The sequence below is a fragment of the Enhydra lutris genome, unplaced genomic scaffold (genome assembly GCF_002288905.1).
Source record: "Enhydra lutris kenyoni isolate GAN:26980312 unplaced genomic scaffold, ASM228890v2 scaffoldscaffold62, whole genome shotgun sequence".
Classification (NCBI taxonomy): Eukaryota; Metazoa; Chordata; class Mammalia; order Carnivora; family Mustelidae; genus Enhydra; species Enhydra lutris.
In genome coordinates this window covers 7,685,255-7,709,414 of record NW_019154146.1, presented here as the reverse complement: position 1 = coordinate 7,709,414, position 24,160 = coordinate 7,685,255, and the positions used below count along the sequence as shown (strand labels likewise).

Genomic DNA, 24,160 nt, shown 5'->3' with positions numbered 1-24,160 from the left:
ATATTTGAACATTCTCTTCCAATTAGAAAGGAACTGATTAATACACTATTTGAATATCTACTGTATTCAGTACTTAACAAAGTGTATTTATCAAAACCCCACACCATTTAGTGTTCCCAGGGAGAAACTCCCTTGTGAATGTTATACTCATCCCTTCCCGCATTGGGGTTTCTCTTAGGCAGATGAAACCCCCAAAGCAATTGCAAAGTGGTCTTTGTCTCACACTTTCCCTGGCCTCCCTGCTGGAAAGACCACCCCATGAGTCCCAGCTCCCCACAGGACCTGTGGGCTGTGGCAGTGATGGTATGTAACTCCTCCCTTACCATTGATCTGGAACTTAGGGCCCAAGAAATCCCTTTCGGGGATCTCAATCCGGATGCAGGGACAGACCTAAAATCTTTCTGGGTAGCATCTGGACGGTGGCCTGCAGTTGGTAAAGCCTTCCGGAATTTGCCGTTCGAGGTTGAAATATCTAAGAGGCCAAGCCTGGAGACTAACACGGTGCTTACCTGACAACTGTCGGTGCCTCCAGCCAGATTCCCAGCACAGAGCTCTGTCGATTTGACTCTTCCGTTCAGATACTCATGGCGATTGCACACCTTGTTCTCAATCACAGGCAGCTGCGCTTCCTTGAGGAGCCCCGCACCAAAGGTGCCTGTGTTTACAAAGATTAAAGAAATGGTTATACGGGATCCCCAACATGACCTTCCAGAACAGCAGAGCAGCAGTGACAGATCTCGTTTGTCCATGAGGTTGTATAAAGCAAGAAGTCAGTTCCGGACACTACCGGAATGCTTTTCATTTTAACCTTGAAGGTACAGATATTACATAAGATTTCATGTTCCTAAGACCTGGATTTAATAATCTGGAATTAATATTTCTTGATGGTGTCTGGGGATATGTGTTATTTTTGTTTAACTATGAAGAAGTATTTTGGGGGGGCACCTGGGTGGCTCAGTTGGTTACGCATCTGCTCTCAGATCAGGTCATGATCCCGGGGTCCTGGGATCGAGCCCCACATCAGGTTCCCTGCTCAGCGCTCCCCTTACTCGTTCTCTCTAGCCCTCACTCTGTCAAATAAATAAATATTTTTTTAAAAAAGAAATATTTTTCAATATGTAAAGAGAGATTGAGAAATGTGTTACTATAACATCTATTCATTTTCAGTCTCTTTTAGATGATTTTTTTCTTCTACTTATATGGCAAGATTTTATATCCTGGTTGTTTTCACACAATGCTATATAGTAAGGGCCTTCTTAGAATGCTGCAATTTTCATAATCAGTATTTAATGGGGGAATGACTGCTTCAGGAGTGGGGGTTTCCTTTTAAGGTTAGGAAAGTGTTCTGCAAACAGGGGTGGTGGTTGTACAACACTGAGACTATACTAAATGCCACTGAGCCATACAGGCAGTGCAGTTTGCCCAAGATCACCCAGCAAGTCTGCAGAGGAGCTGGGATTTGCACTTGGGTGTGTGATTTCATTGCCCAATTCTTCACTCCCCTACTCCCAGGCTCCTACAGTGGCTTCCAACTTTCCATGTCTTTGTTCATGCATTTTATTTATATTCCTTAATATTTTCTTAGCTCTGAGTTCCCATAAATTATATAGACATATTTAGGGCTCCCAGTGAACATTGCCAAATTATTTCCTAAAAGGGTATGACAGTGTAAAATTTCACTAGGAAAAAAAAGGCCACATCACTCCCCCCCATGTCTGAGTATTTAATATTTTTTAAATACCTGCTAATATAATAGGTGGAAATTGTAGTTCACTTCCTAATTTGCATTTCTGTCCAAATTAGGAAAAGTAAACATTATCCTGTGTATTTAGTTTACTTGTGGTATTTGTTCTTTCAGGAAAAACTGTTTTTTGTTTTTTATTTTCACTTTGGCAAATCAAAATGGAACACTTGCAAAATAGCCAGAGGAAATGCTACTTTCCCAGATAGACATCCCTGGGCATATCTCCATGTTTTCACAAATAATCCCATTTTCCAATTTTGCAAGCCCAACTTTAATGCATTCTGAAAAAAAAAAAAAAAAAAAAAACTTTGCTAGCATAGAATGGCCAAGGGATAAGGTGCTATTTCTTCTCCGAAGACTTTGAATACATTTGGAAAGCTGTCTTCAGTTTGGAAAACTTGGCATTCAATCCGGAGTTGACAGAAGCACGTAGGAGGACCCCCATTTGGGAAGGAGAGGCTTGCCCTAGGGCCTGAGGAAGCACTGGGTTGGGGGTGCATGACTTGAGTAGATGCGTGCAGGGACCAGCCTTCTCAGAATCTTTTGCTGCGAGTTCATATATCCAAGTGTCTTGCTCCTGCATCTGCTTTCTGAGCAAGAAAATATCCTGATGCTGGTGACAAAAATCCACCAGGAGTGGACAGGAAATGGATGTGGTCTGTGCGGAAGTGCTGCCATCGTGTGGCCGCAGTGGACACGGCACCTCCAAGGGCCAGTGGGGCTGAAGGTGACCCCCGTGATGGAGCCCTGATTTCAGGGCCGGTGGGGAGCAGGAAGCAGGAGCTCTGACAGCGCCCCGGACGGCTGATGAGGGGCTAACCCGAATGAGCCCCTGGCCCTGGACGTTTACCTTGCTTGGAAATACCAAAGTCAGGGAAAGCCTGCAGACCAAATGGGAGGACAGGCCAAGTTTTACCTCACCGAGAAGCTGAGAACACTGATATGATGTGACTGACTATTGCCCAGAAGTCCATAAGACCTGACATCTGTTTTGGGATTCCTCCCGGTTCAGTGAACATACTGAGAACGGTCTTCTCCCCGTGGCTGCGAGGGTGAGGCCAGGGTTGATGGGGGAGCACAGTACAGGTCGGTAGTTTGCAAAATGTGGGTGGAACAGAAGGAACGGGTGGAACAGAAGGAACAGGCGGAAGAGAAGGAATGGCAGATGGGCTGTGAGGGTCAGGCCCCCAGGGCTTCAAGGTCCATCTACACACGGGCTGTGTGCGTGCGTGTGCTTCCCAGGACACTGCCCTGCCCGTCTTGGAGCCTCGGATCCCTCATTTGCAAAATGGGAACAAACATAATCAAAGTCACAGGAGTTTGTGGGGTTTAAATTTGTTTTGAGTGTGAAACATGGGAATGGCCCGTCACCTCCACAGGGACAGTGCCATTTGCGATGTTCCCCTTCCCTTCTTGATGCTCACAGCCCCTGAAGTGCAGAGAAGGGGTAGAGGAACGTGGAAAATCCGGGAGGTGAGGTTTTACAGATGTAGGAAAATGCGGAAAGGAGGAAGACAAATTTAAAGTGATTCAGACCATTAGTTTTACACCTTTTTTTAAAACCACAAGACCTGTCTTGAAATGAAAGCGAATGCAAAAGAATAACGTGCAAACCACAATTTGAAAACCCAGGTTTTACACACGACTTTCTTCCAGGCCAAACGGCACAAAGAGGTAAGGTGACGGGTCCGGTTTGCCCAGCGAGTGGCAGGAGCCGAACTACTTCTCAGGGCTCCCGACACCCCTTCTATGCCCTCAACATCATTTCTGAGAGAGTGAGGCAGAGATGGAAGACATCCTCACAACGTTTCGAGGCCTCAGTCTGATGGGGTGTAGTTACCATGAGGGCCTAATGCAGAGAAGATGGGGTCCTCAAAACGTAATACAGGGTGCTAACACAGGACCATGCATGAAAGTTTCCCCTCTCATGTACACCCCAGCAACCAATACGGAAACCATCCTAGGACTGGGACCCTTCTTCCTTTCCCCTAGCTGTCATTCTGTCCCACCACCGACAGCCTCTCCACACGTATGACGGGCATGTGGGTATCTGGGGAGACGAGCTTCACAGGAATTCTTGTTTCACACTGTGTCTGAGAGCTTGGTATGGCTAACTTCACGTGGAAAAGAATCGAACGGCCTCAATTTGTAGGCTTGGTTCAGAACTTACATGGGGATGTGATAGTAACATTGAATTTATGGGCCAACAGACTCAGAGAAACGCTACCCCGTCCCTCACCCATGTCCCTTAATGACCAATTACGGAGATGTAGGCAGGACCCCAGCCGAAGTTAGGAGAGGCAGACCTCACCACTAGCAGACATTTGCACACACGGACATGTTCTCAAGGAGACTAAACCAGTTCTTGGGAGAGTCACGGGATGGGTCTCACCTTGGGTTTCTCCCCAGCCAGTGATGTAGCACAACGTCCGGTCGGCAACCACGTAATTGGCGGATGGCAGACAAGCTGGGATCACCTTTGAGGTGAGGACGGCGGGGCTGAAAAAGAACGATCCAGGGTTCCAGGTGCCTGCCCCACCACGGCACTTCTGCCATCCACCCGCTGGTCGCTCCCAACAGGGTGCCACGGTGCCCATGTTCTCTGCGCCTTGTTGACTCACCCAAATGGGTCTGTTCTCAAAATCGCTGCTCATTTCGCTTTCTCTACTGGGACCTGTTTCCAAATATCACTAACTTTACGCAACATAAGCAAATTCGCCATTTTGTCAGACTTAGTGAAATTCTATTTCAACAGGGAAAATTAAAACAAGGACAGGAAGAAGAATTCGTGTATGTGAACTGCGTGTGGATGTCTCCATGTGTGTTTGTACTGTTGCTTTTTAAGCGCCCTGAAATACATCATTTCATTTGATTTCCACCAAACACATTACCGTCCTGAGAGAAGAACTGTCAACCAGAAGGACGTGAAGAATCCTCTGGTTATGAATGTCTATCTGCTGACTAGTGAACATTAAGCCAGCGTTTCGGGAAACGCTGAATCCCGATGAATGAATTCAGTTCCCGATGAACTGAATCCCAATGCCTTCCTTTCAAGAGCACAGCCAGAATGGGGCAGAATGGCAGAATGGGGCTGAGCCAGATTTTCACAGTTCCCCCAAACCCTCGTGCCTTTCATGTCCCCCACCCCCACCTCTCCCCCACAACCCTGTGTCGTGCTGCTCTTCCTAACATAAACGAATGTTTTCACTGATGTTGGGGTGAAGAGCATGGGTGAGCTCGTACCTGCTCAGCTTTATCAAGGCGATGTCTGCACGCGTGGGCTCCAGGAACAGCTTGGATGCCTCTATCTCCTGCACGTCTGATTCGAGATTGAGTTCTCGGTGTGCACCCAGGATGATCTTGTATGAGGCAGGCCTTGAGGATCTAGGAAAAGACAGTCACATTAGGAACAAAATAGCATGCCAGCCCCTTCATCAAGTGCCCTTCTGAGTCATAAACATGCCGTCTTCTCCCCACTTGTCTAACCACAATCAGTTTCCTCTGGGTAGCAAGAGAGAAATTCACTGTTTACCTAAATCTGGCCATGAAGGAATGCTCTTGGGCCACTTTTGGCCTAACCACAGAGGAAGAATGAAATCAATAGTCAAGTCAGTACAAGGACAGACACCCATCTCAGGAGAACCAATGCCTGTCCCAATGAGCAAGTCTTCCTGCCGTTGACCCAGGCCTACAAACCTACCGAACTGGGTTTTCCTTCTTTGTTCTCTATAGAAATGCTCCCCTACTCCCTCATCCAATGGCCCTGGCAATTCTGCCTCAGCCTTCACATCTGTTCCTTGGTCCCTAGTGTCACTGCCATGGAGGGAACGAGGAAGGGGAAGAGAAGGGAAGGCAAGGGAAGGGAAAGGAAGGAAAGGGAGGAGGGATGGAGGAGAGTGAGAAAGGAGAAGGGGAGGGAGGCAGGGAGTCTTTAAGACAAGTCCTCATATCCACTGTCCCCTAGACATACCTCTCCAGGCAGTGGGCAGCCGTCAGTACCCACTCTGGGGATATTAAAGTCCCTCCACAGAAGTGCTTTCCAAATCTAGAAGAAAAACATGCCAGAATTTTAGTTCAAACCTGATGGTATGTTGTACAGAAAGCCAGAAAGAAGAGTTCACTCGATTTTGATAATGTTGATGTTCCCAAAGGAAAAGGCTACTAGCCCATCATCGGGATGCCCAGAACTTTGAGTTGGACTTCAACAGTGGATCTTCCAGAAGGTCTCATCCTCACCACACTTTAGATGGTGGGGGAAGGCTCAGGCACAGCTTGTCCCTAGGAGAGCAAAGTCACATGGTGGAAACGGGATGCCCACGTCCACGGTTTGGACTTGCTGGCCTTCGACTCCAACAGAAGTGATCAGCTAAAGATCATCCCCCTGAGGCCTCTTTTATTTTTTTATGAAAAGACCTCTGCAAGGCTTGATGAGTCCTTCTTCAGGGAGCCAAATGTGACCCTAAACAGCTGTGATTCCTGGGAGTCTTCTCATTTTACCCTCTTGGTGTGAGCTGCCTTGAATAAAGCCCATCGTAACAACAGCAGGCAGGGTAATTAGCAGTCAGGAGACAGAGAACAGCCCAGTTTGGGAAAGACAGAATCTGAAATACATAAAAGGTGAAGTTTGTACAGCAAGGAGCTAACAAATGAGAAGGTAAAGAAAGGAAAGGCAACTCAACAAAACAAGGACAGCTATAAAACCCTCCAGCATCTTCAACACTTCTCCAGCGATACTGGGACGTGCTGTCCATCACTCCATCTATAGATTTCGACAACAGCCACCCAGATCAAGGGAACTACTCCAAGGAGGGCTACTGTCAAGGTAGAGAACCTAGAAAAATATAATCTAAAAATTTTTTGTAGCCTTCCTTCCTTCTAAGATCGACTATAAAGGCAGGTACAGATCCCCGAGCTGTGCGGATTGGACGTAGAAAGGTTTTGCGGGGCTTACACAGAAGCATGAAACTAACCATTTCTGGAAATACCATTACCTTGTTCTAAGGCTGATTTGCCAGGGCCAGGAATGTGGGTTGGCCACGCACCCACCGACAACCCTTCCAGGACATTTCTTTGGCTCCACCTGGGGCTTCCCGCAATCGAATGAACCAGATGCTGCACCACAAAGTGGAAACAAGAGTCATATTTCAAGAAGGGAAAGCAATTCTGTCACACAACTCAAGAGAAATCAGTGGGCCACGGCCAAAGCACTGAGGTTTCGACATCTCAGAGCCCAAACTAAATAGCGAGATCGTAAGCACATTTAAGGACATTTTATTCTAAGTTTCAAAATTGACAGTAGACAGCACAGAACCTTCTCCTTTCAGGAAAGTCTAAGGACTTCTGTATTATTTGCAGGGGAGTGGGGAGGACAGGGACTAAGCAGATTGGTAGAAATAGGTGGTAGAGTGGGAGCTTTGCTCAGAGGACCTGACTGATACCAATTATTATTCTGACTCGATGTGACAGATCTAGGTTCCCGTCTTCATCACCCTCCTCACCTTCTTTGTCATCATGATTGCCCCCTGAACCACATCAAGTTTACTGAAAGTCATAGTTGTCATCTCCGCTGAAAGGCACCATGGGTATTTTTTAATGTGAAGCTCTGTGTGTGCATATATGCACACGTGTGTGTTTGTGTGTGATTGTGTGGAACAGAGCTAACTGTCCTGAATGTCTCTCAGCCAGCTTCTGGACAGGACTTCGAGGAGCTTCCCAAGACTAACCCAATCCCCCGAGGGATGACTGACATTCACTTGTCCATATGCTTTACCTACCTCCTACCTTCCCACCTAGACAACAGGGGTCATGCCCCATCTTTGGTACCCCACACTAACACCCAAACAGCTCCAGCCTCTAGAAGGCTACAGTATCTGGTGGCGGCCAAGAGCTGCCCCCGGGGAAGTTACTGTTATTTCTCCTCCATGGGAATCGAAGAGTGTCAGCCCAGCTGTGGTGCCCACGGCAGGAATTCAGTCCTGTCACGCAAGCAGCCTGTCCAACATGGAGAACCTGGTCGCGACGAGGCAGCAAGGTGTTCCAGAAGGGGCAGAGCTGAGGATTGGGAGTGACCAGCTGAAGGGGAGGCACTAACCCCACTCAGGGCCTTTCAAATGAAGGGGCCTCCAAGAGAGCTTCTACAGAACAGAGAAAACAGCCACTCAAGAAGGATTCAGCGGTTAAACTCACCCTAAATCCAGACAAGGAGCCAAGTGAAATCTTGCCCATCACCCTGGCCTCCCCTTCCTCCCCACGGCTCTACCCAGGATGGCCCAAGTGCAAACCCTGCAAAGTGGCTCCTGTGCTCTCCCCCGCCATACCCCAGCTCCTCCCCAGCCACCTCTGCTTGCTTGTCTACACTGCCTTTGCAGCTAAAGCTTCTCCCTCCCTCGCTCTAGCCCCTCCACATGGCAGACAAAAGCATCTGCAACCAAGCTGTGCAAAAGAGAAGTCCAGCCTCGTTTTCTGTAACCAAGATAAGTTCTCTTTGCGAAGAAGACAGGTCAGCAGAAAAGTAACACAGGTTCCAAATCGAAGCGGCTTACACTGTTCTCCAGAAGTACCCAGGGATTTGATATTCCGAACTTTTCTCCTTTCCCTGATCCAAGCTTCTTCCTCCCAGAAAATCTCAAGAGAAATGAGGAAAGAACCCAGACACGTTTTCTCTCAGTTCTATGGGTAAGGTATGGGTAACGAATAGTAATCTTAGGATAAAGGAGATTTGGGGCTTAGTAAAAACCGACATTGCTTCTCACTGAATTCTCTGGATGACAATTTATAGGTTTACAACGTACGTTATACGCTCAGCAGATTCACGGTGTTTGCGTATTTTCTGACTTCTCAGGCGCTGAAAGGGAGAGCTTTCGATCCAGGGGTGGGACTTCCAATTTGTTTCTCAGGCATCCCCCGCGGGACACGGAGAGCTCAGTGAGAGCATCCCGAGGCCGACGGGGTCACCTGTTTGCTCTTTTGGAGGACTGTGTATTTACTTTATTTAAGGTGTCAGGGAAGGGGGACTCCCTAGTAACTGGAGCCACCAGGAGGACAGATCCAAGAGGCCCGTGAGGAAGAGAGGGCGGCCCAGCTGAGGTGCTCAGTGTTCAGCCCTCCTTCTGCAAATCCGTATCCGGGAGGTGCTGCTGCATTTATGTGAGAAGTCATTTCCTTACACAAAGGAAGGCAACTTACCACACTGAGGGATATCACAGTAGTCAAAAAGCTTCCTCGGATTCGTCGTGTAGCACCAAGGACCATTGACATCACCATCAGGATTACGGCAGTACTGCGGGGTGGAGGGGGGAGACAGGTGTATAGGGCACCAGGCGCAGTGGGACAGAGAAGGGCAGAGAAGGTGTTCTGACAACATGTCCCTGCTGCCTTTAGAGGATGAAAGGTAGCGTTCCCAGTAGTTTGCGGTGGGGGGCAAAGTTACTCTTGCTTTTGACTCCGCTTGCTCAAAGAAGCTGTGGGTGACTCCCCTGGAAGGAGGGGTCCTGAGGGGTCCTGAGGGAGAGGTGACATAAAGGGGCCTCCCCTCCAGCAGCCTGTATCAGGGGGCCTCTGGGAGAGCAAGTGAGAGAGGACCATGGGCCATGGCCGACTCGTCTTGTCCCCGGTTCACATCAGCTGTCTACTCCCCAGTGACACCTGTTCGCTCTTGCTTCAGAAATTGTTCCCAAGAACTGTGCACACTCCATGGGTCAAGCCACAGGAAGGCAGTGTCTCCCTTTCCCTTTCCTATACGTACCCCCAAAGTAAACCATCCCATAGCGTGTGTAAGATTAGCGGAAACCCTACTGCATGGAGTCCGCATAGCCCATCCATATCCTTTTCTAGAAAAATTTGACTAAAAGGTCATGAAGGTCATCCTTGACTAAGAACGCAGAAGACAAACACTAGAAAGTAGAAACAGCGCACGGTACTAAAAATAAGCAGAGAATGCTCCAAATGCAAACAAAACGAGGAGCCCTAGGACAGCAGTCACGGCGAGGACAGCAGTCACGGCGAGGACAGCAGTCACCGCGAGGACAGCAGTCAGTCACGGAGGTCTGCTGGCCACGCAACCACAGTTGCCAAGCGGATGCCAGTTCCACGGACGCTCGTTCCCAAGCTCTCTCCCAGTCCCCTCTGCCGCCACCAAGGACTGGTCTGGTCTGACTTGCCTGACACGGGGCCAATTCTGTTTGCAAAGATTGGACAGCAAGAGGCAACATAGAGTTCCAGTCAAAGCGGCTTACATTTTTCTCCAGGCCTGCCCGTGGGTTTGTCTCCGCAGTGAAAATACTGTGTCTGTGGGGCTCCTGGGCAGCCCACTCCTGGCAGGGGACGCCCAGAACCGTGGTAGCCTTCTTGCCCCGGTACCCTTTGCCGTTCCCAAACATGCAGTCTGTGGAAGGAAGGAGACCTGGGTGGCGACTTGTCTGACACAGACCAGGACGCTGGGGAGCGGCGGGAGCCGCACTAGGACTCTCAAATGACAGTCTCTGGGGTCCCAGCCTGAGAGCACAAGTTACCAGAAACGCTACTGCCTGGGAAATAATCGCCAAGGCAAGAGGTTAGCGTGGAAATTCTGACCAGGACACAAAGACAGTCACTTTGGTAACGAGCTGAGTGGTAAGATAGAGCCCCCGGAGGGGTCGCCTCAGACAGACGCCGCTGGGACCTGCCGGGTGACTGCGAACGCCTCACCCTCAACGTGGGTGGGGTAAAAAGAGCAAACTGAAGAGAATTTTTATAAAAGATAGTATTTTGGCTAGAGCTGTGCTGTGAGTTTCCACCCTTTGGGGTGAAGGGGCTCATGGAGAGACGACTGGGGTTCCTTCTCCAAGCCCATCCCTCGTCCCAACCTAGGGAAAGGGGGCTTCCCCAAGACCCCTCAGAGAACATGGTGCAGGTCCCCTAGGGGGACCCAGGGCACCAGTGCTCTGACGGCCATCTGGAAAACCCAAAATGCAAACGCTGGGTCGGCTAGCCTCTCTGCCAAGGGCGGGGGCTGTGCTGGGCAGCCTGCAACCCCGGAGCTCGCCAGGATTGGGGTAAAGGGATTACCCACATGCCAAATGTGGGGCAGGCACAGGGGAGAACCATGGCGGGTCATCCCAAGTCTTATCTAGGAGGGACACCCAGATGGGCAGAGAGCCCACAGTCTCACCAGGAGAGAGCAAAGAGATTCAGCACATTCAAAACCAAATCCAGCATTTCTAGTTCTCCACAGGGAAGGCAAGGATTTGATGTTCTAGCCATGCTGGCCCCCGCTGCCGTGACCAACCTCTCCAACCACGCAGGCTCAAATTGTAGCCATCGCCCAGAACCGGTTCGTTTTCAAGTCCTAAAAACGCAGCCCACCCACATGCCACCAGCCATCGCAGCTCTGGCTCCCCTGATGGCACCCTGAGGTTTGCCTCCACGTGGCAGACCCTCGGGGGGGGCGGCGCTCTCCCTCCATAACGTGGTCCACCCCTTATCATCCTGATGCCCATGTGTCTACAGGTCTGGTCACGGACTTCCCACCTGACTCAGAAGGGTCATTTCCACTCGGAGCTTGGGGCACCGTCGGGGAGTTGGTGTCACTCTCTTCTGTGTCTAAGCACTTTTTCAAGTTACAGAACTCCCAGCGGACAGATGGGTCAGTGGTGTAACACCAGGGGCTTTTGTCACTGTCTGGATTTCTGCAGTAGTTCATGGTCAAGCCGCTGTAAATTCCACAACACAGGACATGAGAAGTGGAGAATCTTCTGGAGCATCCCTGTACCCGCACATTTTGTTATAACAAAGGGTTAATAAGTGAGTTGGAAATATGTCCATTAAAGAGACCATGGGTACCAATTTTTATATAATGTGACAAACACAGATGGTTCTCAGCTTCTAAACAACTGGGGACATTTAAAACAGATTCTGATTTTTACTTAAAACATCAAAAGTAGTATGTGCTCCATATAAAAACTGAGATAATATAAAAATGTGTAAATGAAAGTACCCAAATATATTCCTTTCCCTGGGAGTGGGACATACATTCCCCAGGGATGACCAATATTGAATTTCAAGTGCACGTTTTACTTTTTTTTCTGTGCACGTTCATCTCTCTCTCTCGCTCTCTGTATGAGTACACAGAGCTGTGTAAGTTGGAATTAAAACTTATTTCCTATCACATGACAGTGTGATGACTCTCTCAGACCACTCTCCTCCATCCACTGACCCCCAACATTGCTAAAATGCTCTGCACTTAGCATGAAAATACTACAAATATCCCATCAGGTAGGTTTGGGCTTTGAAAGACTTATGGAAGCTTGCCTGGGAAACCAGCTCCAGGCAGGATGTTTCTCTGAAGGACACCTTCCAGGGAGATGAGAGGATGGGGGGGGGGGGACACAGGGAATCCAGCCTCCCCTCACTCCAAACCCCGCGAGGAATGCAGATGACACTAGAGGAGGAAAATTGGGAGATGTGTGGGGGCACAAGAGGGGCTGAGAGCTTACGGGAGACTTGCCTCTTCTAGAACCCCATATAAAGAGACTCACACAGTGTGTACTCTTGGGGCCCTGGCTTCTTTCCTCATTGAGACTTCTGAGCTTCATCTGTGCTATTTGAGAGTATCAGTAGCTTGTTCTTTTTTATTGCTGAACAGTATTCCATTGTATGCATATACCCCCAACGACTGATTCACTTTCTTATTGATGGACCCTGAAATCAATCTTCAGTTTTGGGCTATTATGACTAAAGTTGCCATGAATATTCTGGTAGGTATTTTTGTGGACCCATGTTTTCATTTCCCCTAGGTCAATATTCAGGGACGGGACTGCAGGTATTTTAGGGTAGAGCAAGTGTCTGCTTTTGGAATATTCTTTTCTCTACTTGTGTATCTTTCTGCCACTACCTCTGTGTCTTGATTACTGTACTTTTATAGTTAAGTCTTTGAATCAGGGTGGGTAAGTCCTCCCTGATAGATTGTTTTGGTGAGTCTAGGTCCTTTGCATATAGATTTTTTTTTCCCAAAAAGAAAAAAAGAAAAAAAAAAAGCTACAGGAATTTTGCTCAAATGTAGGCTGAATCTAAAATCCAATTTGGTAAGAATCAGTATTGACTCTTTAAAGCCATAAACAGTTTATCTTTATTTAGATCTTTTAAATTTCTCTCAACATTTTGTAGTATGTAGCATGTAGTTCTTGTACACACTTTGTTAAATTTATCATTAAATATTTTAGTTTTGATACCACTGTCAATGATATTGTTTTAAAAATTTTCTTTTCTAACTAGTTATTTCTGGTGTACAGAAATATAATAGATTTTTGTATATTGACATTGTGTATCCTTTTGTATCTTTTGATTTTACAGAATTCACTTATTTGTCCTTAGGATTCTGTATCTATTAATGCAGTTGTCTATGAATAAAGATGTACTGATTCTTTTCTAAACTTCAGGCTCTTTATTTCTTTTCCTTGTTCCCAATCTTATAGAGAAAGTGTTAATCTTTCCTCATTAATATATTAGCTGGAAGATTTTTATAGATGGTGTTGATCAAACTGAGGAGATTCCCTTCTATTCCTAGTTTGCTAAGACTTTTTAAAATCATGGATGAGTGTTAAATTTTGTCTAATGTTCTTCTTTATCTATTGATATAACCATATGACTTGTCACTTTTATTCTGTTAACATGTTGTATTAAGTTGATTGTTGGTAAATGTTAAAACAACCCTGCATTCAATTCACTAATTTTTGTTAAGTTTTTTTGTCTACATTCACAACAGAAAATACTCTAGTTTCTTGCAGTAATTCTTGTTTACTTTTTGTATCTCAGTTTTTTGGGCCTCACAAACTGAGTTGAGAAATATTCCCTCCTCTTCTATTCTCTGTATTGTTCCCTTCTTAAATATTTGATAAAATTTAATAAAATTTGAAAATTCTACTGGTTCATGGAGCTTCTTGAACCTGTAAGTTTATAATTTTCTTCCTATCTGGAAAAATTTCTGCCATCATTGCTTCAAGTATTTTTTTTTCTGTTTCAGTTTTTTTTTTTCTCCTCCAGGGACTTGATTTAAACATGTGTTAGACCTTTTGATATTTTTCCAGAGATCCTTGAAGTTCTGTTTATCTTCTTTCAGTCTTTGTTTTGATTTTGTGCCATAGGTTGTATAGCTTATACTGTATTATTTTCAAGTTAACCTTTTCTTCTATCATGTCTAACCTGATGGGAAGGCCATACAGTGAATTTTTCATTTAATATATACTTTTTAAAATCCCGTCTTTTCCATTTGGCCATTTTACAGCGTTCTTTTCTCTTTAGAACATCCAATTTTCTCTTTTATGTTCATATTTTCCTTTAAATCCTTGAATATAATTATTATATCTTTTTAAATTTCTGGCTGCTAATTCCATCATTTCTATCATTTCTGGGTCTGCTTGTTTTGAGTGATTTTTCTCTTGGCTCTGGACACATTTAATGATCTTTGTACATCTGGTAATTTTTAAATTTGTGTCAAACACTGTAGATGCCACATGACTGAGTGACTGGATTTTGTTGTTTTCCTCTAAAGAGAGTTGAGTTTATGTGTGACAAACCGTTAATTTACTTACAGATTATTCTGATCCTTTTAGGATTGCTTCTAAGCTTTGCTAGAAGCTGTTTCTAGAGTAGTAGAAGGTGTTTCTAGAGTAGCCTTTATTTTAGGAATACATTAATTCTACTCCTGAAGTGTGACTCTTTAAAAGTCTCTACTGAATGCTTATGGTATCCCATGAGGTCTCTACTCTCTGTCAGAATCTCAAATCTCTGAACACAGAGTCTCCCAATGCTGTGTAGGTTCTGTAATCCCTGTTTATCTCACCACTCTCAGTTGTTCTTTCCTCAGGAACTGTTCCTTGTCCTGTGAACCTTGTGGAATCTCTCCCTGTGTGTGTGTGTGTGTGCCTTTATATTCAGCCCAGGATTTAAGAAGAGCTGTGCATATTTTTTGAGCTCCTTCTCTGCACAGATGCTTTCTTCTTATTCTTTATTATTATTACCCAGCCTACAAAATCCCAGCTGCCTCAGTAAGCCCCATTACTAATTTGCTACTAGTAATTTATTTCTCCTTCTAAAAGTTCTCAGTACTGTGATACCTGTTGTCCATCATATGGACAGCTTATCCCCTACATTTTATAAATGTTTATGGCAGAAATGCTGGTCTTTGTCCATATACCTGTCCAGTTTGCCTATCAGCATGTGTGTACTTCCTGACACTCATCTGCCCTCCTGCTTTTGCTCTTCATGTCCTGGCAACTCATACCACTGCCAACAACTCATGCTCAAGACCCATGTGTCAATACAACTTAAGTGAAATGTACTAAATGATATACATTATTTTCAAGTATATATATATATATATATATATATATATATATATATCTATATCTGTGACCCAATGACAAACACATACTTCACTTCAGAGGTTATAGTTTGGAATGATAAAATCCCACAGTTGAAAGACTGTACTGATCTTTAGCAGGTGCTGTGGAATGGTACTGTTTCTAAGTTTTTGGTCATTTGTTCTCCTGAGCTTTCAGCTAGCATGTACTCAACACCTCTATACATCTCCTCTTTCTCTCACAAAAGTACCAGGAAAGATAGCCAGTCTCTAACTTCTCTTTTTTCAGAGCTTTTGCTCAAAAGCAAAGCGCCTAAGACATTTTGCCTCACATTCTGGAGCCAAGAGAAATTTGGTTCTAAGAAGTTAGTTTAAAGCGTGGACCTCCTCACAGAAATTTAGGTTAGCTATTGTTCCTCTCAAGGTTAAAAGCCAAAGACATACGCATCTGGGAAGCGTTGTGGGGTCTTCTCGTGTCGGTGCGGTGTCATAGATGACCAAGACTGACATTTCTTTCCTGTGATAGTAGTGGATGATGTGCCTCGGTAACTCTGTCCATTACCGTGGTAGCATTCCTGGACCACAGGAGTTTGTTCAGGTGGCACTGAAGCAGAAACAGAAGGTAATCAACTAAGTAATGGCTAGAACAGAGATAGGTGAAGCAACTGATAACACCAACAGAACAGTAGTCTCTGGGGATTAACTCTGCTTTCTTTTCCATATTGGTAAGCAAATGGAATTGCAAAGAAAGCAATAGATCAATCACACTATAGAACTTTAGTCACCTAACTTTTCTTGTAAATATTTCATTTAAAACTCAGGGAAAAACACATGGGTCAGAGTGCTTATAATTGGAAATTGCACTCATGTGCAAGTTCCTGCATATGGATGTCTACTGGGTGTTCATGAGAACAACTGGGAAGGAGTTCCAAAGTACATTCAGTGGTGCAGGCTGCATGTAGCAATTGGTTTCCAGTTGGGGGCAGAAATGAGATCCTTTTGTGTTTTCCCACAAAAGGGAAAGCCTTTTCTTTTTTTTTTAAGATTTTTATTTATTTATTGAGAGAGAGCATGAGTGAAGAGAAGGTCAGAGGGAGAAGCAGACTCCCTGTGGAGCTGGGAGCCCGATGCGGGACTTGATCCTGGGGCTCCAAGATCATGACCTGAGCCAAAGGCAGTCGTCCAACCAACTGAGCCACCCAGGCATCCCAGAAAGCCTTTTCTTACATGCAAAGCCAAAGCCTTAAGCTGTTGGAGGATGGGGCAGGAAACAGGTCTACATTCAAGAGTGCAGACAAAATATCCTTTGCTTCTCAGAGAGGGATAGAGGCAAAAATCTATTCCTCTAGAGGGCTGCCCAGGAATTCTTTTGTGCCAAGATCCTTCACTGACACAGAGCAGAAGTCTGCTACTCTTCTCCTTAAGAACCACCACAGATACAAGTTAGAATTTAGTTCCATGGAAAGAAGTGGGAAGAACATTAAGAAAACACTGCCTTCAAAGCCTAGGTGCATCGAGCCCATCTAAGACAGCAGGGAAATCAGTAGAGACTGCCTACTGCCATCAAAAGATTAACACTGAGAAATAAGAAAAAGCAGTCTGTCATGAAAGTCTGGTTTAGAGCAAGACCGCTTTGTGGTGCAAGCATTCAGTAACTGCTGAAAATTGAGACTTACTTAGGAATCCTAAGAAAACTCTTGAGCACCCCCAAACAGTATGCTAAGGAATGTGAAGGAGTGTGAAGGGGAAATGAGAAATGAGATGCCTACTTTAAAAAAAAATGCAGTTCATCCACTGACTAGATTGACTTAATTACCCACACAACATGCTCATAAAAGGAGGGTTTCCATTTCAAAGTGGAAGTAATATTAACTGTAATCTCTGCTATTCTGCCACACATCATGTCCAGTATTTGATGAAAAATAAGAAGACATACCAAAAAAGAAAGAGAAATCAACAGAGTCATATTCAGAGATGACTACAGCAGACTATTAGAGACCATGAGGTAGCTATGATAATATGCTGAAGCATTTTACACCAGAGGGGAACGATATAGATGGATAGGTGAAGAATTTCAGCAGAGATGGAAACTATTAAAAAAAAAAAAAAAGGAAAACATGTAAATGCTAGAAATAAAAACCATGGTATTAGAGATGAAGAATTCCTCTGATGGGCTGATCAGCAGACTAGACACAACTGAAAAGAGAATCAGTGAATTTGAAAATAGGTTAATAGAAATTACCTAAACTGAAATGCAAAGAGAGAGAAAAAAAGTGGGGGCGGGGAGTACGACAAACATACAAGAGTAAGAGATAATATGAAAGGGTAATTGTGGTCTAAAAAAAGGAAAACCAAAAAAGAGAGAGCAAGCAAGCAGGGGAAAATATTTGTATAATAATGGCTGAGAATTTTACAAAAGTAACAAAAATCAACAATCCACAAATTTAAGAAGTTAAGAGAACCTCAAGCAAGATAAACATAAAAAATAAATAAATAGGGGTGCCCGGGTGGCTCAATGGGTTAAGCCTCTATCTTCGGATCAGGTCACCATGTCAGGGTCCTGGGATCAAGCCCTGCATCGGGCTCTCTGCTCAGCTGGGAGCCTGCTTCCCCTTCTCTCTCTGCCTTCCTCTCTGCCTGCTTGTGATCTCTGTCTGTCAAATAAATAAATAAAATCTTTAAAAATAAACTAAAACAAACAAACAACACATGAGGACACATCACAATCGAACTGCTAAAAACCAAAGATGATAGAAAGCCTTAAAGGCAGCCAGAGAAGAAAGAAATATGAAATACATGGGAACAAAGATAAGATTTCTGGTCAGAAGTTATTTAGAACAGAATATAATGGAATAACATTTTTAAAGTGGTAAAAGGAAAAAATTTTGAGCCCAGAACTCTATACCCAACAAAATTATTTTTTTTAACTGAAGGCAAAATAAAGACTTTTTTCAGACTTACAAATTTGATATTAGCAGCATATCTGTACTACAAAAAAATGTTAAAGGTTAAGGTTTCTTATAGAAGGAATATGACACCAGACAGAAATTTGAATCTCCAAAAGGAAATGAAAAGCATAAAAAATGGTATACATAGATAAATAGATATTTTTAATTTACAATCATTTTGAAATGGGACTATTCAGGCAAAAATAGTATCAATATACTGTGAGATTTATTAACATAGTAGAAATAAGCTCTTTGAGAACAGTAGCAAAACACTTTGGAAGACGGAACAGAAATACGTCTAAGGTTATTACATTCATAGCATCACTTGAAGGTAGAATGTGCTAAGTTAAGAATGTATATTCTAAATATTAGAAAAAACCCTAAAAACATCAAAAATGGTTTAACTAATAAGCAAATAGCAGTAATAAAAGAATCAGAAAATACTGAATGAACAAACAAAGGCAGAAGAAGATTTAAAAAGGAACAAAGTTCAAACAGGACAAGTCAAAACAAGTTTTAAATCCAATCATATTAACAATTACATTAAATGCAAATGCTAAACATCTCAATTAAAAGGCTGAGGAAAGGGGCACCTGGGTAGCTCAGTTGGTTAAGTGACTGCCTTCGGCTCAGGTCATGATCCCAGGATCCTGGGATGGAGCCTTGCATGGGGCTCCCTGCTCAGTGGGGAGCCTGCTTCTCCCTCTCCCTCTGCTGCTCTGCCTGCTTGTGTCTCTTGCTCTCTCTGTCAGATAAATAAATAAAATCTTAAAAAAAAAAACAGTTAAAAGAATGGCTGAGGAAAAAAAAGATCTCATACAAACACTAGTGAACATAGAATTGCAAGGGCTATATTCTTCAGGAAAAGCAGACCACAGCAGGCAGTATTTCCAAATACATTACATAATGATAAAGGGGGTCATTTCTTCAAGAAGCTATTAACAATCCTAAATGTCCATATGCTTAAGAGAGTTCCAGAATAGATAAAGCGAAGACCAAAAAGATATGGACGAATGGACAGCCAAAGTTGGAGATGTCACTGTTCATCTCTGTAATCAGTAGAACAGAGATTTTAAAAAATAAAAAGAATAAGGATTGAGAAGAGCCAAACAATACTAACCCACCTGTCCTAACTGGCCTTTACAGAACACTCCACCCAACACCAGCAGGGAGACACTCTAAGGGCACAGGGCACATTCACCAAGATGACCATATTCTGTACCTTAAAACAAGCCTCAGCAGTGGAACAGAATTGAAACCACAGAAGCAAGTCCTCTGACCAGAACAGAACTGAACTGTAAGCAAAGCTACGGTGCATGTGATCCCACGGGATGCCGAAGCCGAGAGCACACTGGGGTGCTCTGTCGGCTCTCGCTCCCCCCTCTTACCTGCAGCGTCTGAAGGTTCCGAGGTTAATGGAGGGGACTCACAGGACGGAATCCTGCAGTGCTCCCACCTCACCTCACTGTCGGTTGTGTAACACCATGGGGCTGATTCTCCATCAGGGTTGCGACAGTAGTTTTCAACCAAATCTCTGAAAAAGAAGTGGTCGTGAGTTTGGCTTTCCAAACAGGCTTGAAGAATAATGGTGCAAGCATGCTTATTCGTAGTAAGACTGGGGATGTATCCAGCCGATTCTGCAGATTTATAAAAACCTAATGACAGGTGGAAACCAAAGAGGAGCGGGATCCCACAGGGTCCATGGAATCACGGCACTGATGCTGTCTGCTGGTAAATGATGGGAATATATGCCTTGACTGTGGGTAGTCAAGCAAAATCAATCTTTTGCTGTGTGCTATGTGCTCCGCTCCATGCTGAAAGCACAATGGGTATTTTCCACACCATTCTTGCCTTAAAGAGGACACATCAGAGCCCTGGAATTGAAGTGTTCTCAAACTGCACTGTGCATTTAGCGGAGGGCTTCTCAGAACATATTGCTGGGACCTACTCCCGAGTTTCTGATTTAGTAGATCTGGACAGGGCCCAAGAATTTGCATTTCTAACAAATTCTGCTGATGCCAATGCTGCTGGTCCGGGGAGTGTTAGAGGAAAATCTTTGAGAATGAGTGTTAGAGGAAAATCAGTGCAAAATTTCACCCCCCCGCCGATGACTTGGCCAGTTTTCATTCCAGAATACTTGGACGTGGGCTCCTCCACGAACAAAACCAAGGCCACAGCAGTGGGATTTCACAAACCATTCGGCAGGCAGGGACCGGGACCAGAGGCAAACTTACTTGCAAGGGAAGTTTTCCGGGGTCCTGTTGTGCTTGTGAGGGGTCTGTTCACTCCAGCGCTGACATGTATGTCCAGATACAGTGATGGACACCGTCCCCCGGTAGCTCTCCCCTTTGCCCTTCAGACACTGATATGTTGGGCCAGAGGAGGGTGGCGGTGTCGCTTGGGGGTAATACATTACAATGAATATTTTTACAGTGAAGAATGCACAGAGAGATGTTGTAGGGGAATGGGTGCAGGGAACATCTTCCGCTCTTCCTCCCTTAGAATTTGGGACTTGAAAACTGTCTACCATCTCCAAAAGAAATTAACCTGGTAGAAGCTTTGTTTATGAGATCATCTTATGAGGAACTCCTCCCAGGACAAGACCCTGGGAGCAGATGCTTCTTTCTGTATTTTCTCTGCTTAGTTCATCATACATGGTCAGGGTCACATATACCAATGATACAACTTCCTTTGTGACGAATCGTAAAGGAGAGTACCCGATCACCTTCAGAGTCCCAAAGGATGATTGCCAGATCAAAGAACAGGAAGCCACCATCAGGGTCTCCTGCACCTTTTTAACTTTTAATGTCTGTCCTTGTCTAAATGTTGAGTCCTTCACTACAAATTCTCACAGAAGGAAAATATAAAGTTGTTCCTTCCAAGTCATTCCTTCCAAGTCTTCCTTAACGCTATTCTCCTGCTACTTTCTCACAACTCACTGAAAAATGCACATCAGGAGAAATTTCTTTATTTCTAAATAAAGCGATCAGTTACAAGGAACTCTGATTGATATGAAGTCTATGTACCTGAAAGCATGGGTCTGCTGCCCTTTAGCACTAGAGAAAAGCAGGATATCAGAGCTACTTCCACCAAACCTACATTCAACTGTACTCAGAAGAGGCAGGAAAAACAACAACAAATACATGACCAGTAGGTGCTCTGATCAGTTACCTAGAGTAACTGCTTTAGAAAAGCAATCACCTCCCCCAGGATGTGGAGGCCAGTTTTCAGGCACAGCACTCAAGCACTGACTCAAAGTTTGCATTTGTTTGTTTTTTTGGGTTTTTTGTTGTTGTTTGCTTGTACGTTTGTGTTTATTCCAAGGAGAGAACAGGTGAGGATGCCGGAGCACTGAGTACAGGCCATACTTACTGCAGCGCGGGATGTCACAGAACTCCCAGCGTTTGTTGGGATCCGTGGTGAAACACCACGGGCGTGGCTCCCCATCAGGGTTGCGGCAGTAATTCATCTTCAAGTTCTTGTTTGGAAATCTGAATGGGCAAGAAGGATTTTAATAGCACTGAACACTTACATTTAAGACTAGGAATCACTTCAAATGAGCAAATATTGAGCACCTGCTGTGTGCAAGGTACAATCAGGCGTCCAAGGAAATGACTGGATGTGGGCTATCTCAGAGAGACAACAGTCTCATTAAAAAGCTTAGCTCAATATTCTAAGGGCCCTTTAAGAGTTTACATATGCAAAAATCACAGAACTTTATCATTTTGGCCATCTGGAAAATTAATGGAAGCGAACTCCAGTGATTTAGTTGGAAATGACAGCATTTTTACAACACAAAGTATTCGTTGACCAGGGAAAGTCATCTAATACCCAGTATGGTCAAGAAGTTGACATCTTCATAACATAAAGGGATGGTCCTTCTTGTCTGCCAGGTTTTAGCCCTGCCAGCCTTCTAGCTTAGAGAAACTGGGAGGGATAATTTTTTATAATTTCTTTTTCATTTAAATTCAATTAATTTCATTTTATTTAATTTCACTTAAATTCAATTAATTAACATACAGTGTATTATTAGTTTCAGAAGTAGAGTTCAGTGATTCATTTAGTCTTACATAATACCCAGTGCTCATGACTTCTAAACTGGGAGGCATAATTATGCTCCTGGGAGCACCTGGCCTAATAGTATGGCAGAGACCTCAGCAGGGACCCAGTAACTAAGACTGGCACAGAAGGCTTGTGGCCCTCTCAGACACCATAGATATTCATTCGGGATGGAGAGCACAACCGGCAGTGGCTTGAGCAAGGCTCTTCTAGTCTCTGGAAAGTTAATTTACCCAGTGTGGGCCTTGAGGACTTTACCCTACTTCTTCATTGAAGGAAAATGGCAAAGCTGTGTTTTAAGCTAGCTCTATGGAATGGGAGGTACAGAAATTCAGAGGAGCTGGTGAAATCTGTGGCTTGGTCCCACTTCTTATGAGTTTTGTAAGCCCCACTCTATGATCACAGAACGAAGACTGCAGAGGAGACATTTTCCAGTATAATTAAGGTCTTCTACTGTAGGAATCATCATTACTTTCTAGATCGTGGATTCTGCCTCCTACTATAAATTCATGGTCCCCTTTAAAGCTCTGCTGGAACTTGGGAATCCTTACCCCAGAAGAATGCATGGATATGTCCATTTATACATAAAACATTGGGGGAAGTCACAAAATCCCTAAAGCCCATCCACAGATCACACATTAGGAAGCCTTGAAACTCATCAGTATAAAGGAAACGGAAAGGAATAAGGAGAAGAGGGAAATACTCAGAAAGTACAGAAGTGAGATGTATCCTTATTTCTCAAAATTTAATGTGCATATGAATCAGCCAGGAATCTGTTTATAATGCAAATTCAGACTCAGAGGCTCAGAGAGTCTGCATTTCTAACAAACTCGCAGACGGCATCACTCCCCGTGAACCACGTTTTGAGGAACAAGAATGTATACCTCACTTGCAGTCACGTGGGAAGATACAAATTTTGAAATTCAAAACTTCAGATGCATTCGATTCCCAAGGAATGCGAAAATATCCCACTAACATTAAATGTCCCATAGAGCCGCGGAGTGGTTAACATCTCATTTCCTTCCCAGCGAGACTTACTTGGAAGGAATGTATCCATGAGCATGGGGGGTTTGGGAGTTCCAGGCTTGGCACTCGAGTCCAGACGTGGTCTTGGAAATCTTGCCCTCATAATTTTCCCCACTGCAATGCATGCACTCCTCTGCACAGAAGATGAGAGGAGGAAGAAAAACTGAAATGAATGAATCACAGAAGAGTAAACCTAGCAATGTCTCAAATACCACCTGCAACTTCTTCATTTGTCCTTTCCAGAAATCGCTTGGAAACAAAATTGGCTATAAAGGCTCTTCTAACACAATCCAAATTGTTGTTCCCTATTCCAATGGTAAAACCAGTGTGTTTTGGTCAGTACCTTGTTATAGTCATGACTTCATCCAGAAATTCCATAATGCTATCCTCCAACTGGGATGCGCTGGCCCTTGGTGGGTGGGAGGGGGTTGGGGAGAAGGTGCATAAGTCTCAGTAATCTGAGACTTCGATTGTCTTTGTTTCACTAGCAACCTTTAAAGACGTCTATGAAATCATTCTGATCATGAGGATGATGGTCTCCCAGGATTTCAGGGCTTGAGTTTTGGTTTGTGCCCACAACCTCCCTGGGGACCAAGACTCCCCTAAAGGGACAGTGCCCCTCTTCTCCGGGGTGTTGCCTTCTGCGTATCTGTTACATGCAGTGAACTGCAGTCCGGAAGATGATCCAACTGCCGTTACATCACTATGCCTACGACATTGCCCTCACTTCCTCTCAGCACGTGGGCATGTTATCATCTCTCATCCCCACAAAAAAAGGGAGAATACGGTCCCGTAAGACGTGGCAGTAAGGAGACCACATTCACATAAGCTCCATTATGGCACGCTATCATCATCGTTCTTTGTCCTCAGTTATTATTGCTAATCTCTTTCTATGCCTAACTGGTGAATTCAACTTGGCTGTATGCACTTAGAGGGAGAGGAAACCATGGTATCTATAGGGTTCTGTACTCTCTGCAGTTTCAGGCATCCACGGGGGTCTCAGAACGTGTCCCCTGCGGATAATGGGGCACTCCTCTACTGAAAAGC

The 24,160-nt window shown here is 44.6% G+C and overlaps 1 protein-coding gene across 1 annotated transcript in view; it reads right to left on the bottom strand.

Annotated features, from left to right (window-relative positions):
* LOC111158701 (plasminogen) overlaps positions 1 to 24,160 on the bottom strand; it is a 36,871-nt gene that overhangs the window by 1,254 nt on the left and 11,457 nt on the right. The window contains exons 6-18 of the mRNA XM_022520910.1: positions 23,126 to 23,246; positions 21,401 to 21,519; positions 20,263 to 20,425; positions 19,417 to 19,562; positions 15,525 to 15,684; positions 11,252 to 11,433; positions 9,979 to 10,127; positions 8,930 to 9,023; positions 6,736 to 6,856; positions 5,715 to 5,789; positions 4,988 to 5,128; positions 4,137 to 4,243; positions 510 to 655 (exon numbers count right to left, since the gene is read on the bottom strand). Coding sequence (XP_022376618.1) covers positions 510 to 655; positions 4,137 to 4,243; positions 4,988 to 5,128; positions 5,715 to 5,789; positions 6,736 to 6,856; positions 8,930 to 9,023; positions 9,979 to 10,127; positions 11,252 to 11,433; positions 15,525 to 15,684; positions 19,417 to 19,562; positions 20,263 to 20,425; positions 21,401 to 21,519; positions 23,126 to 23,246 — 1,724 coding nt within the window. The remainder of the gene's footprint in view (positions 1 to 509; positions 656 to 4,136; positions 4,244 to 4,987; positions 5,129 to 5,714; positions 5,790 to 6,735; positions 6,857 to 8,929; positions 9,024 to 9,978; positions 10,128 to 11,251; positions 11,434 to 15,524; positions 15,685 to 19,416; positions 19,563 to 20,262; positions 20,426 to 21,400; positions 21,520 to 23,125; positions 23,247 to 24,160) is intronic.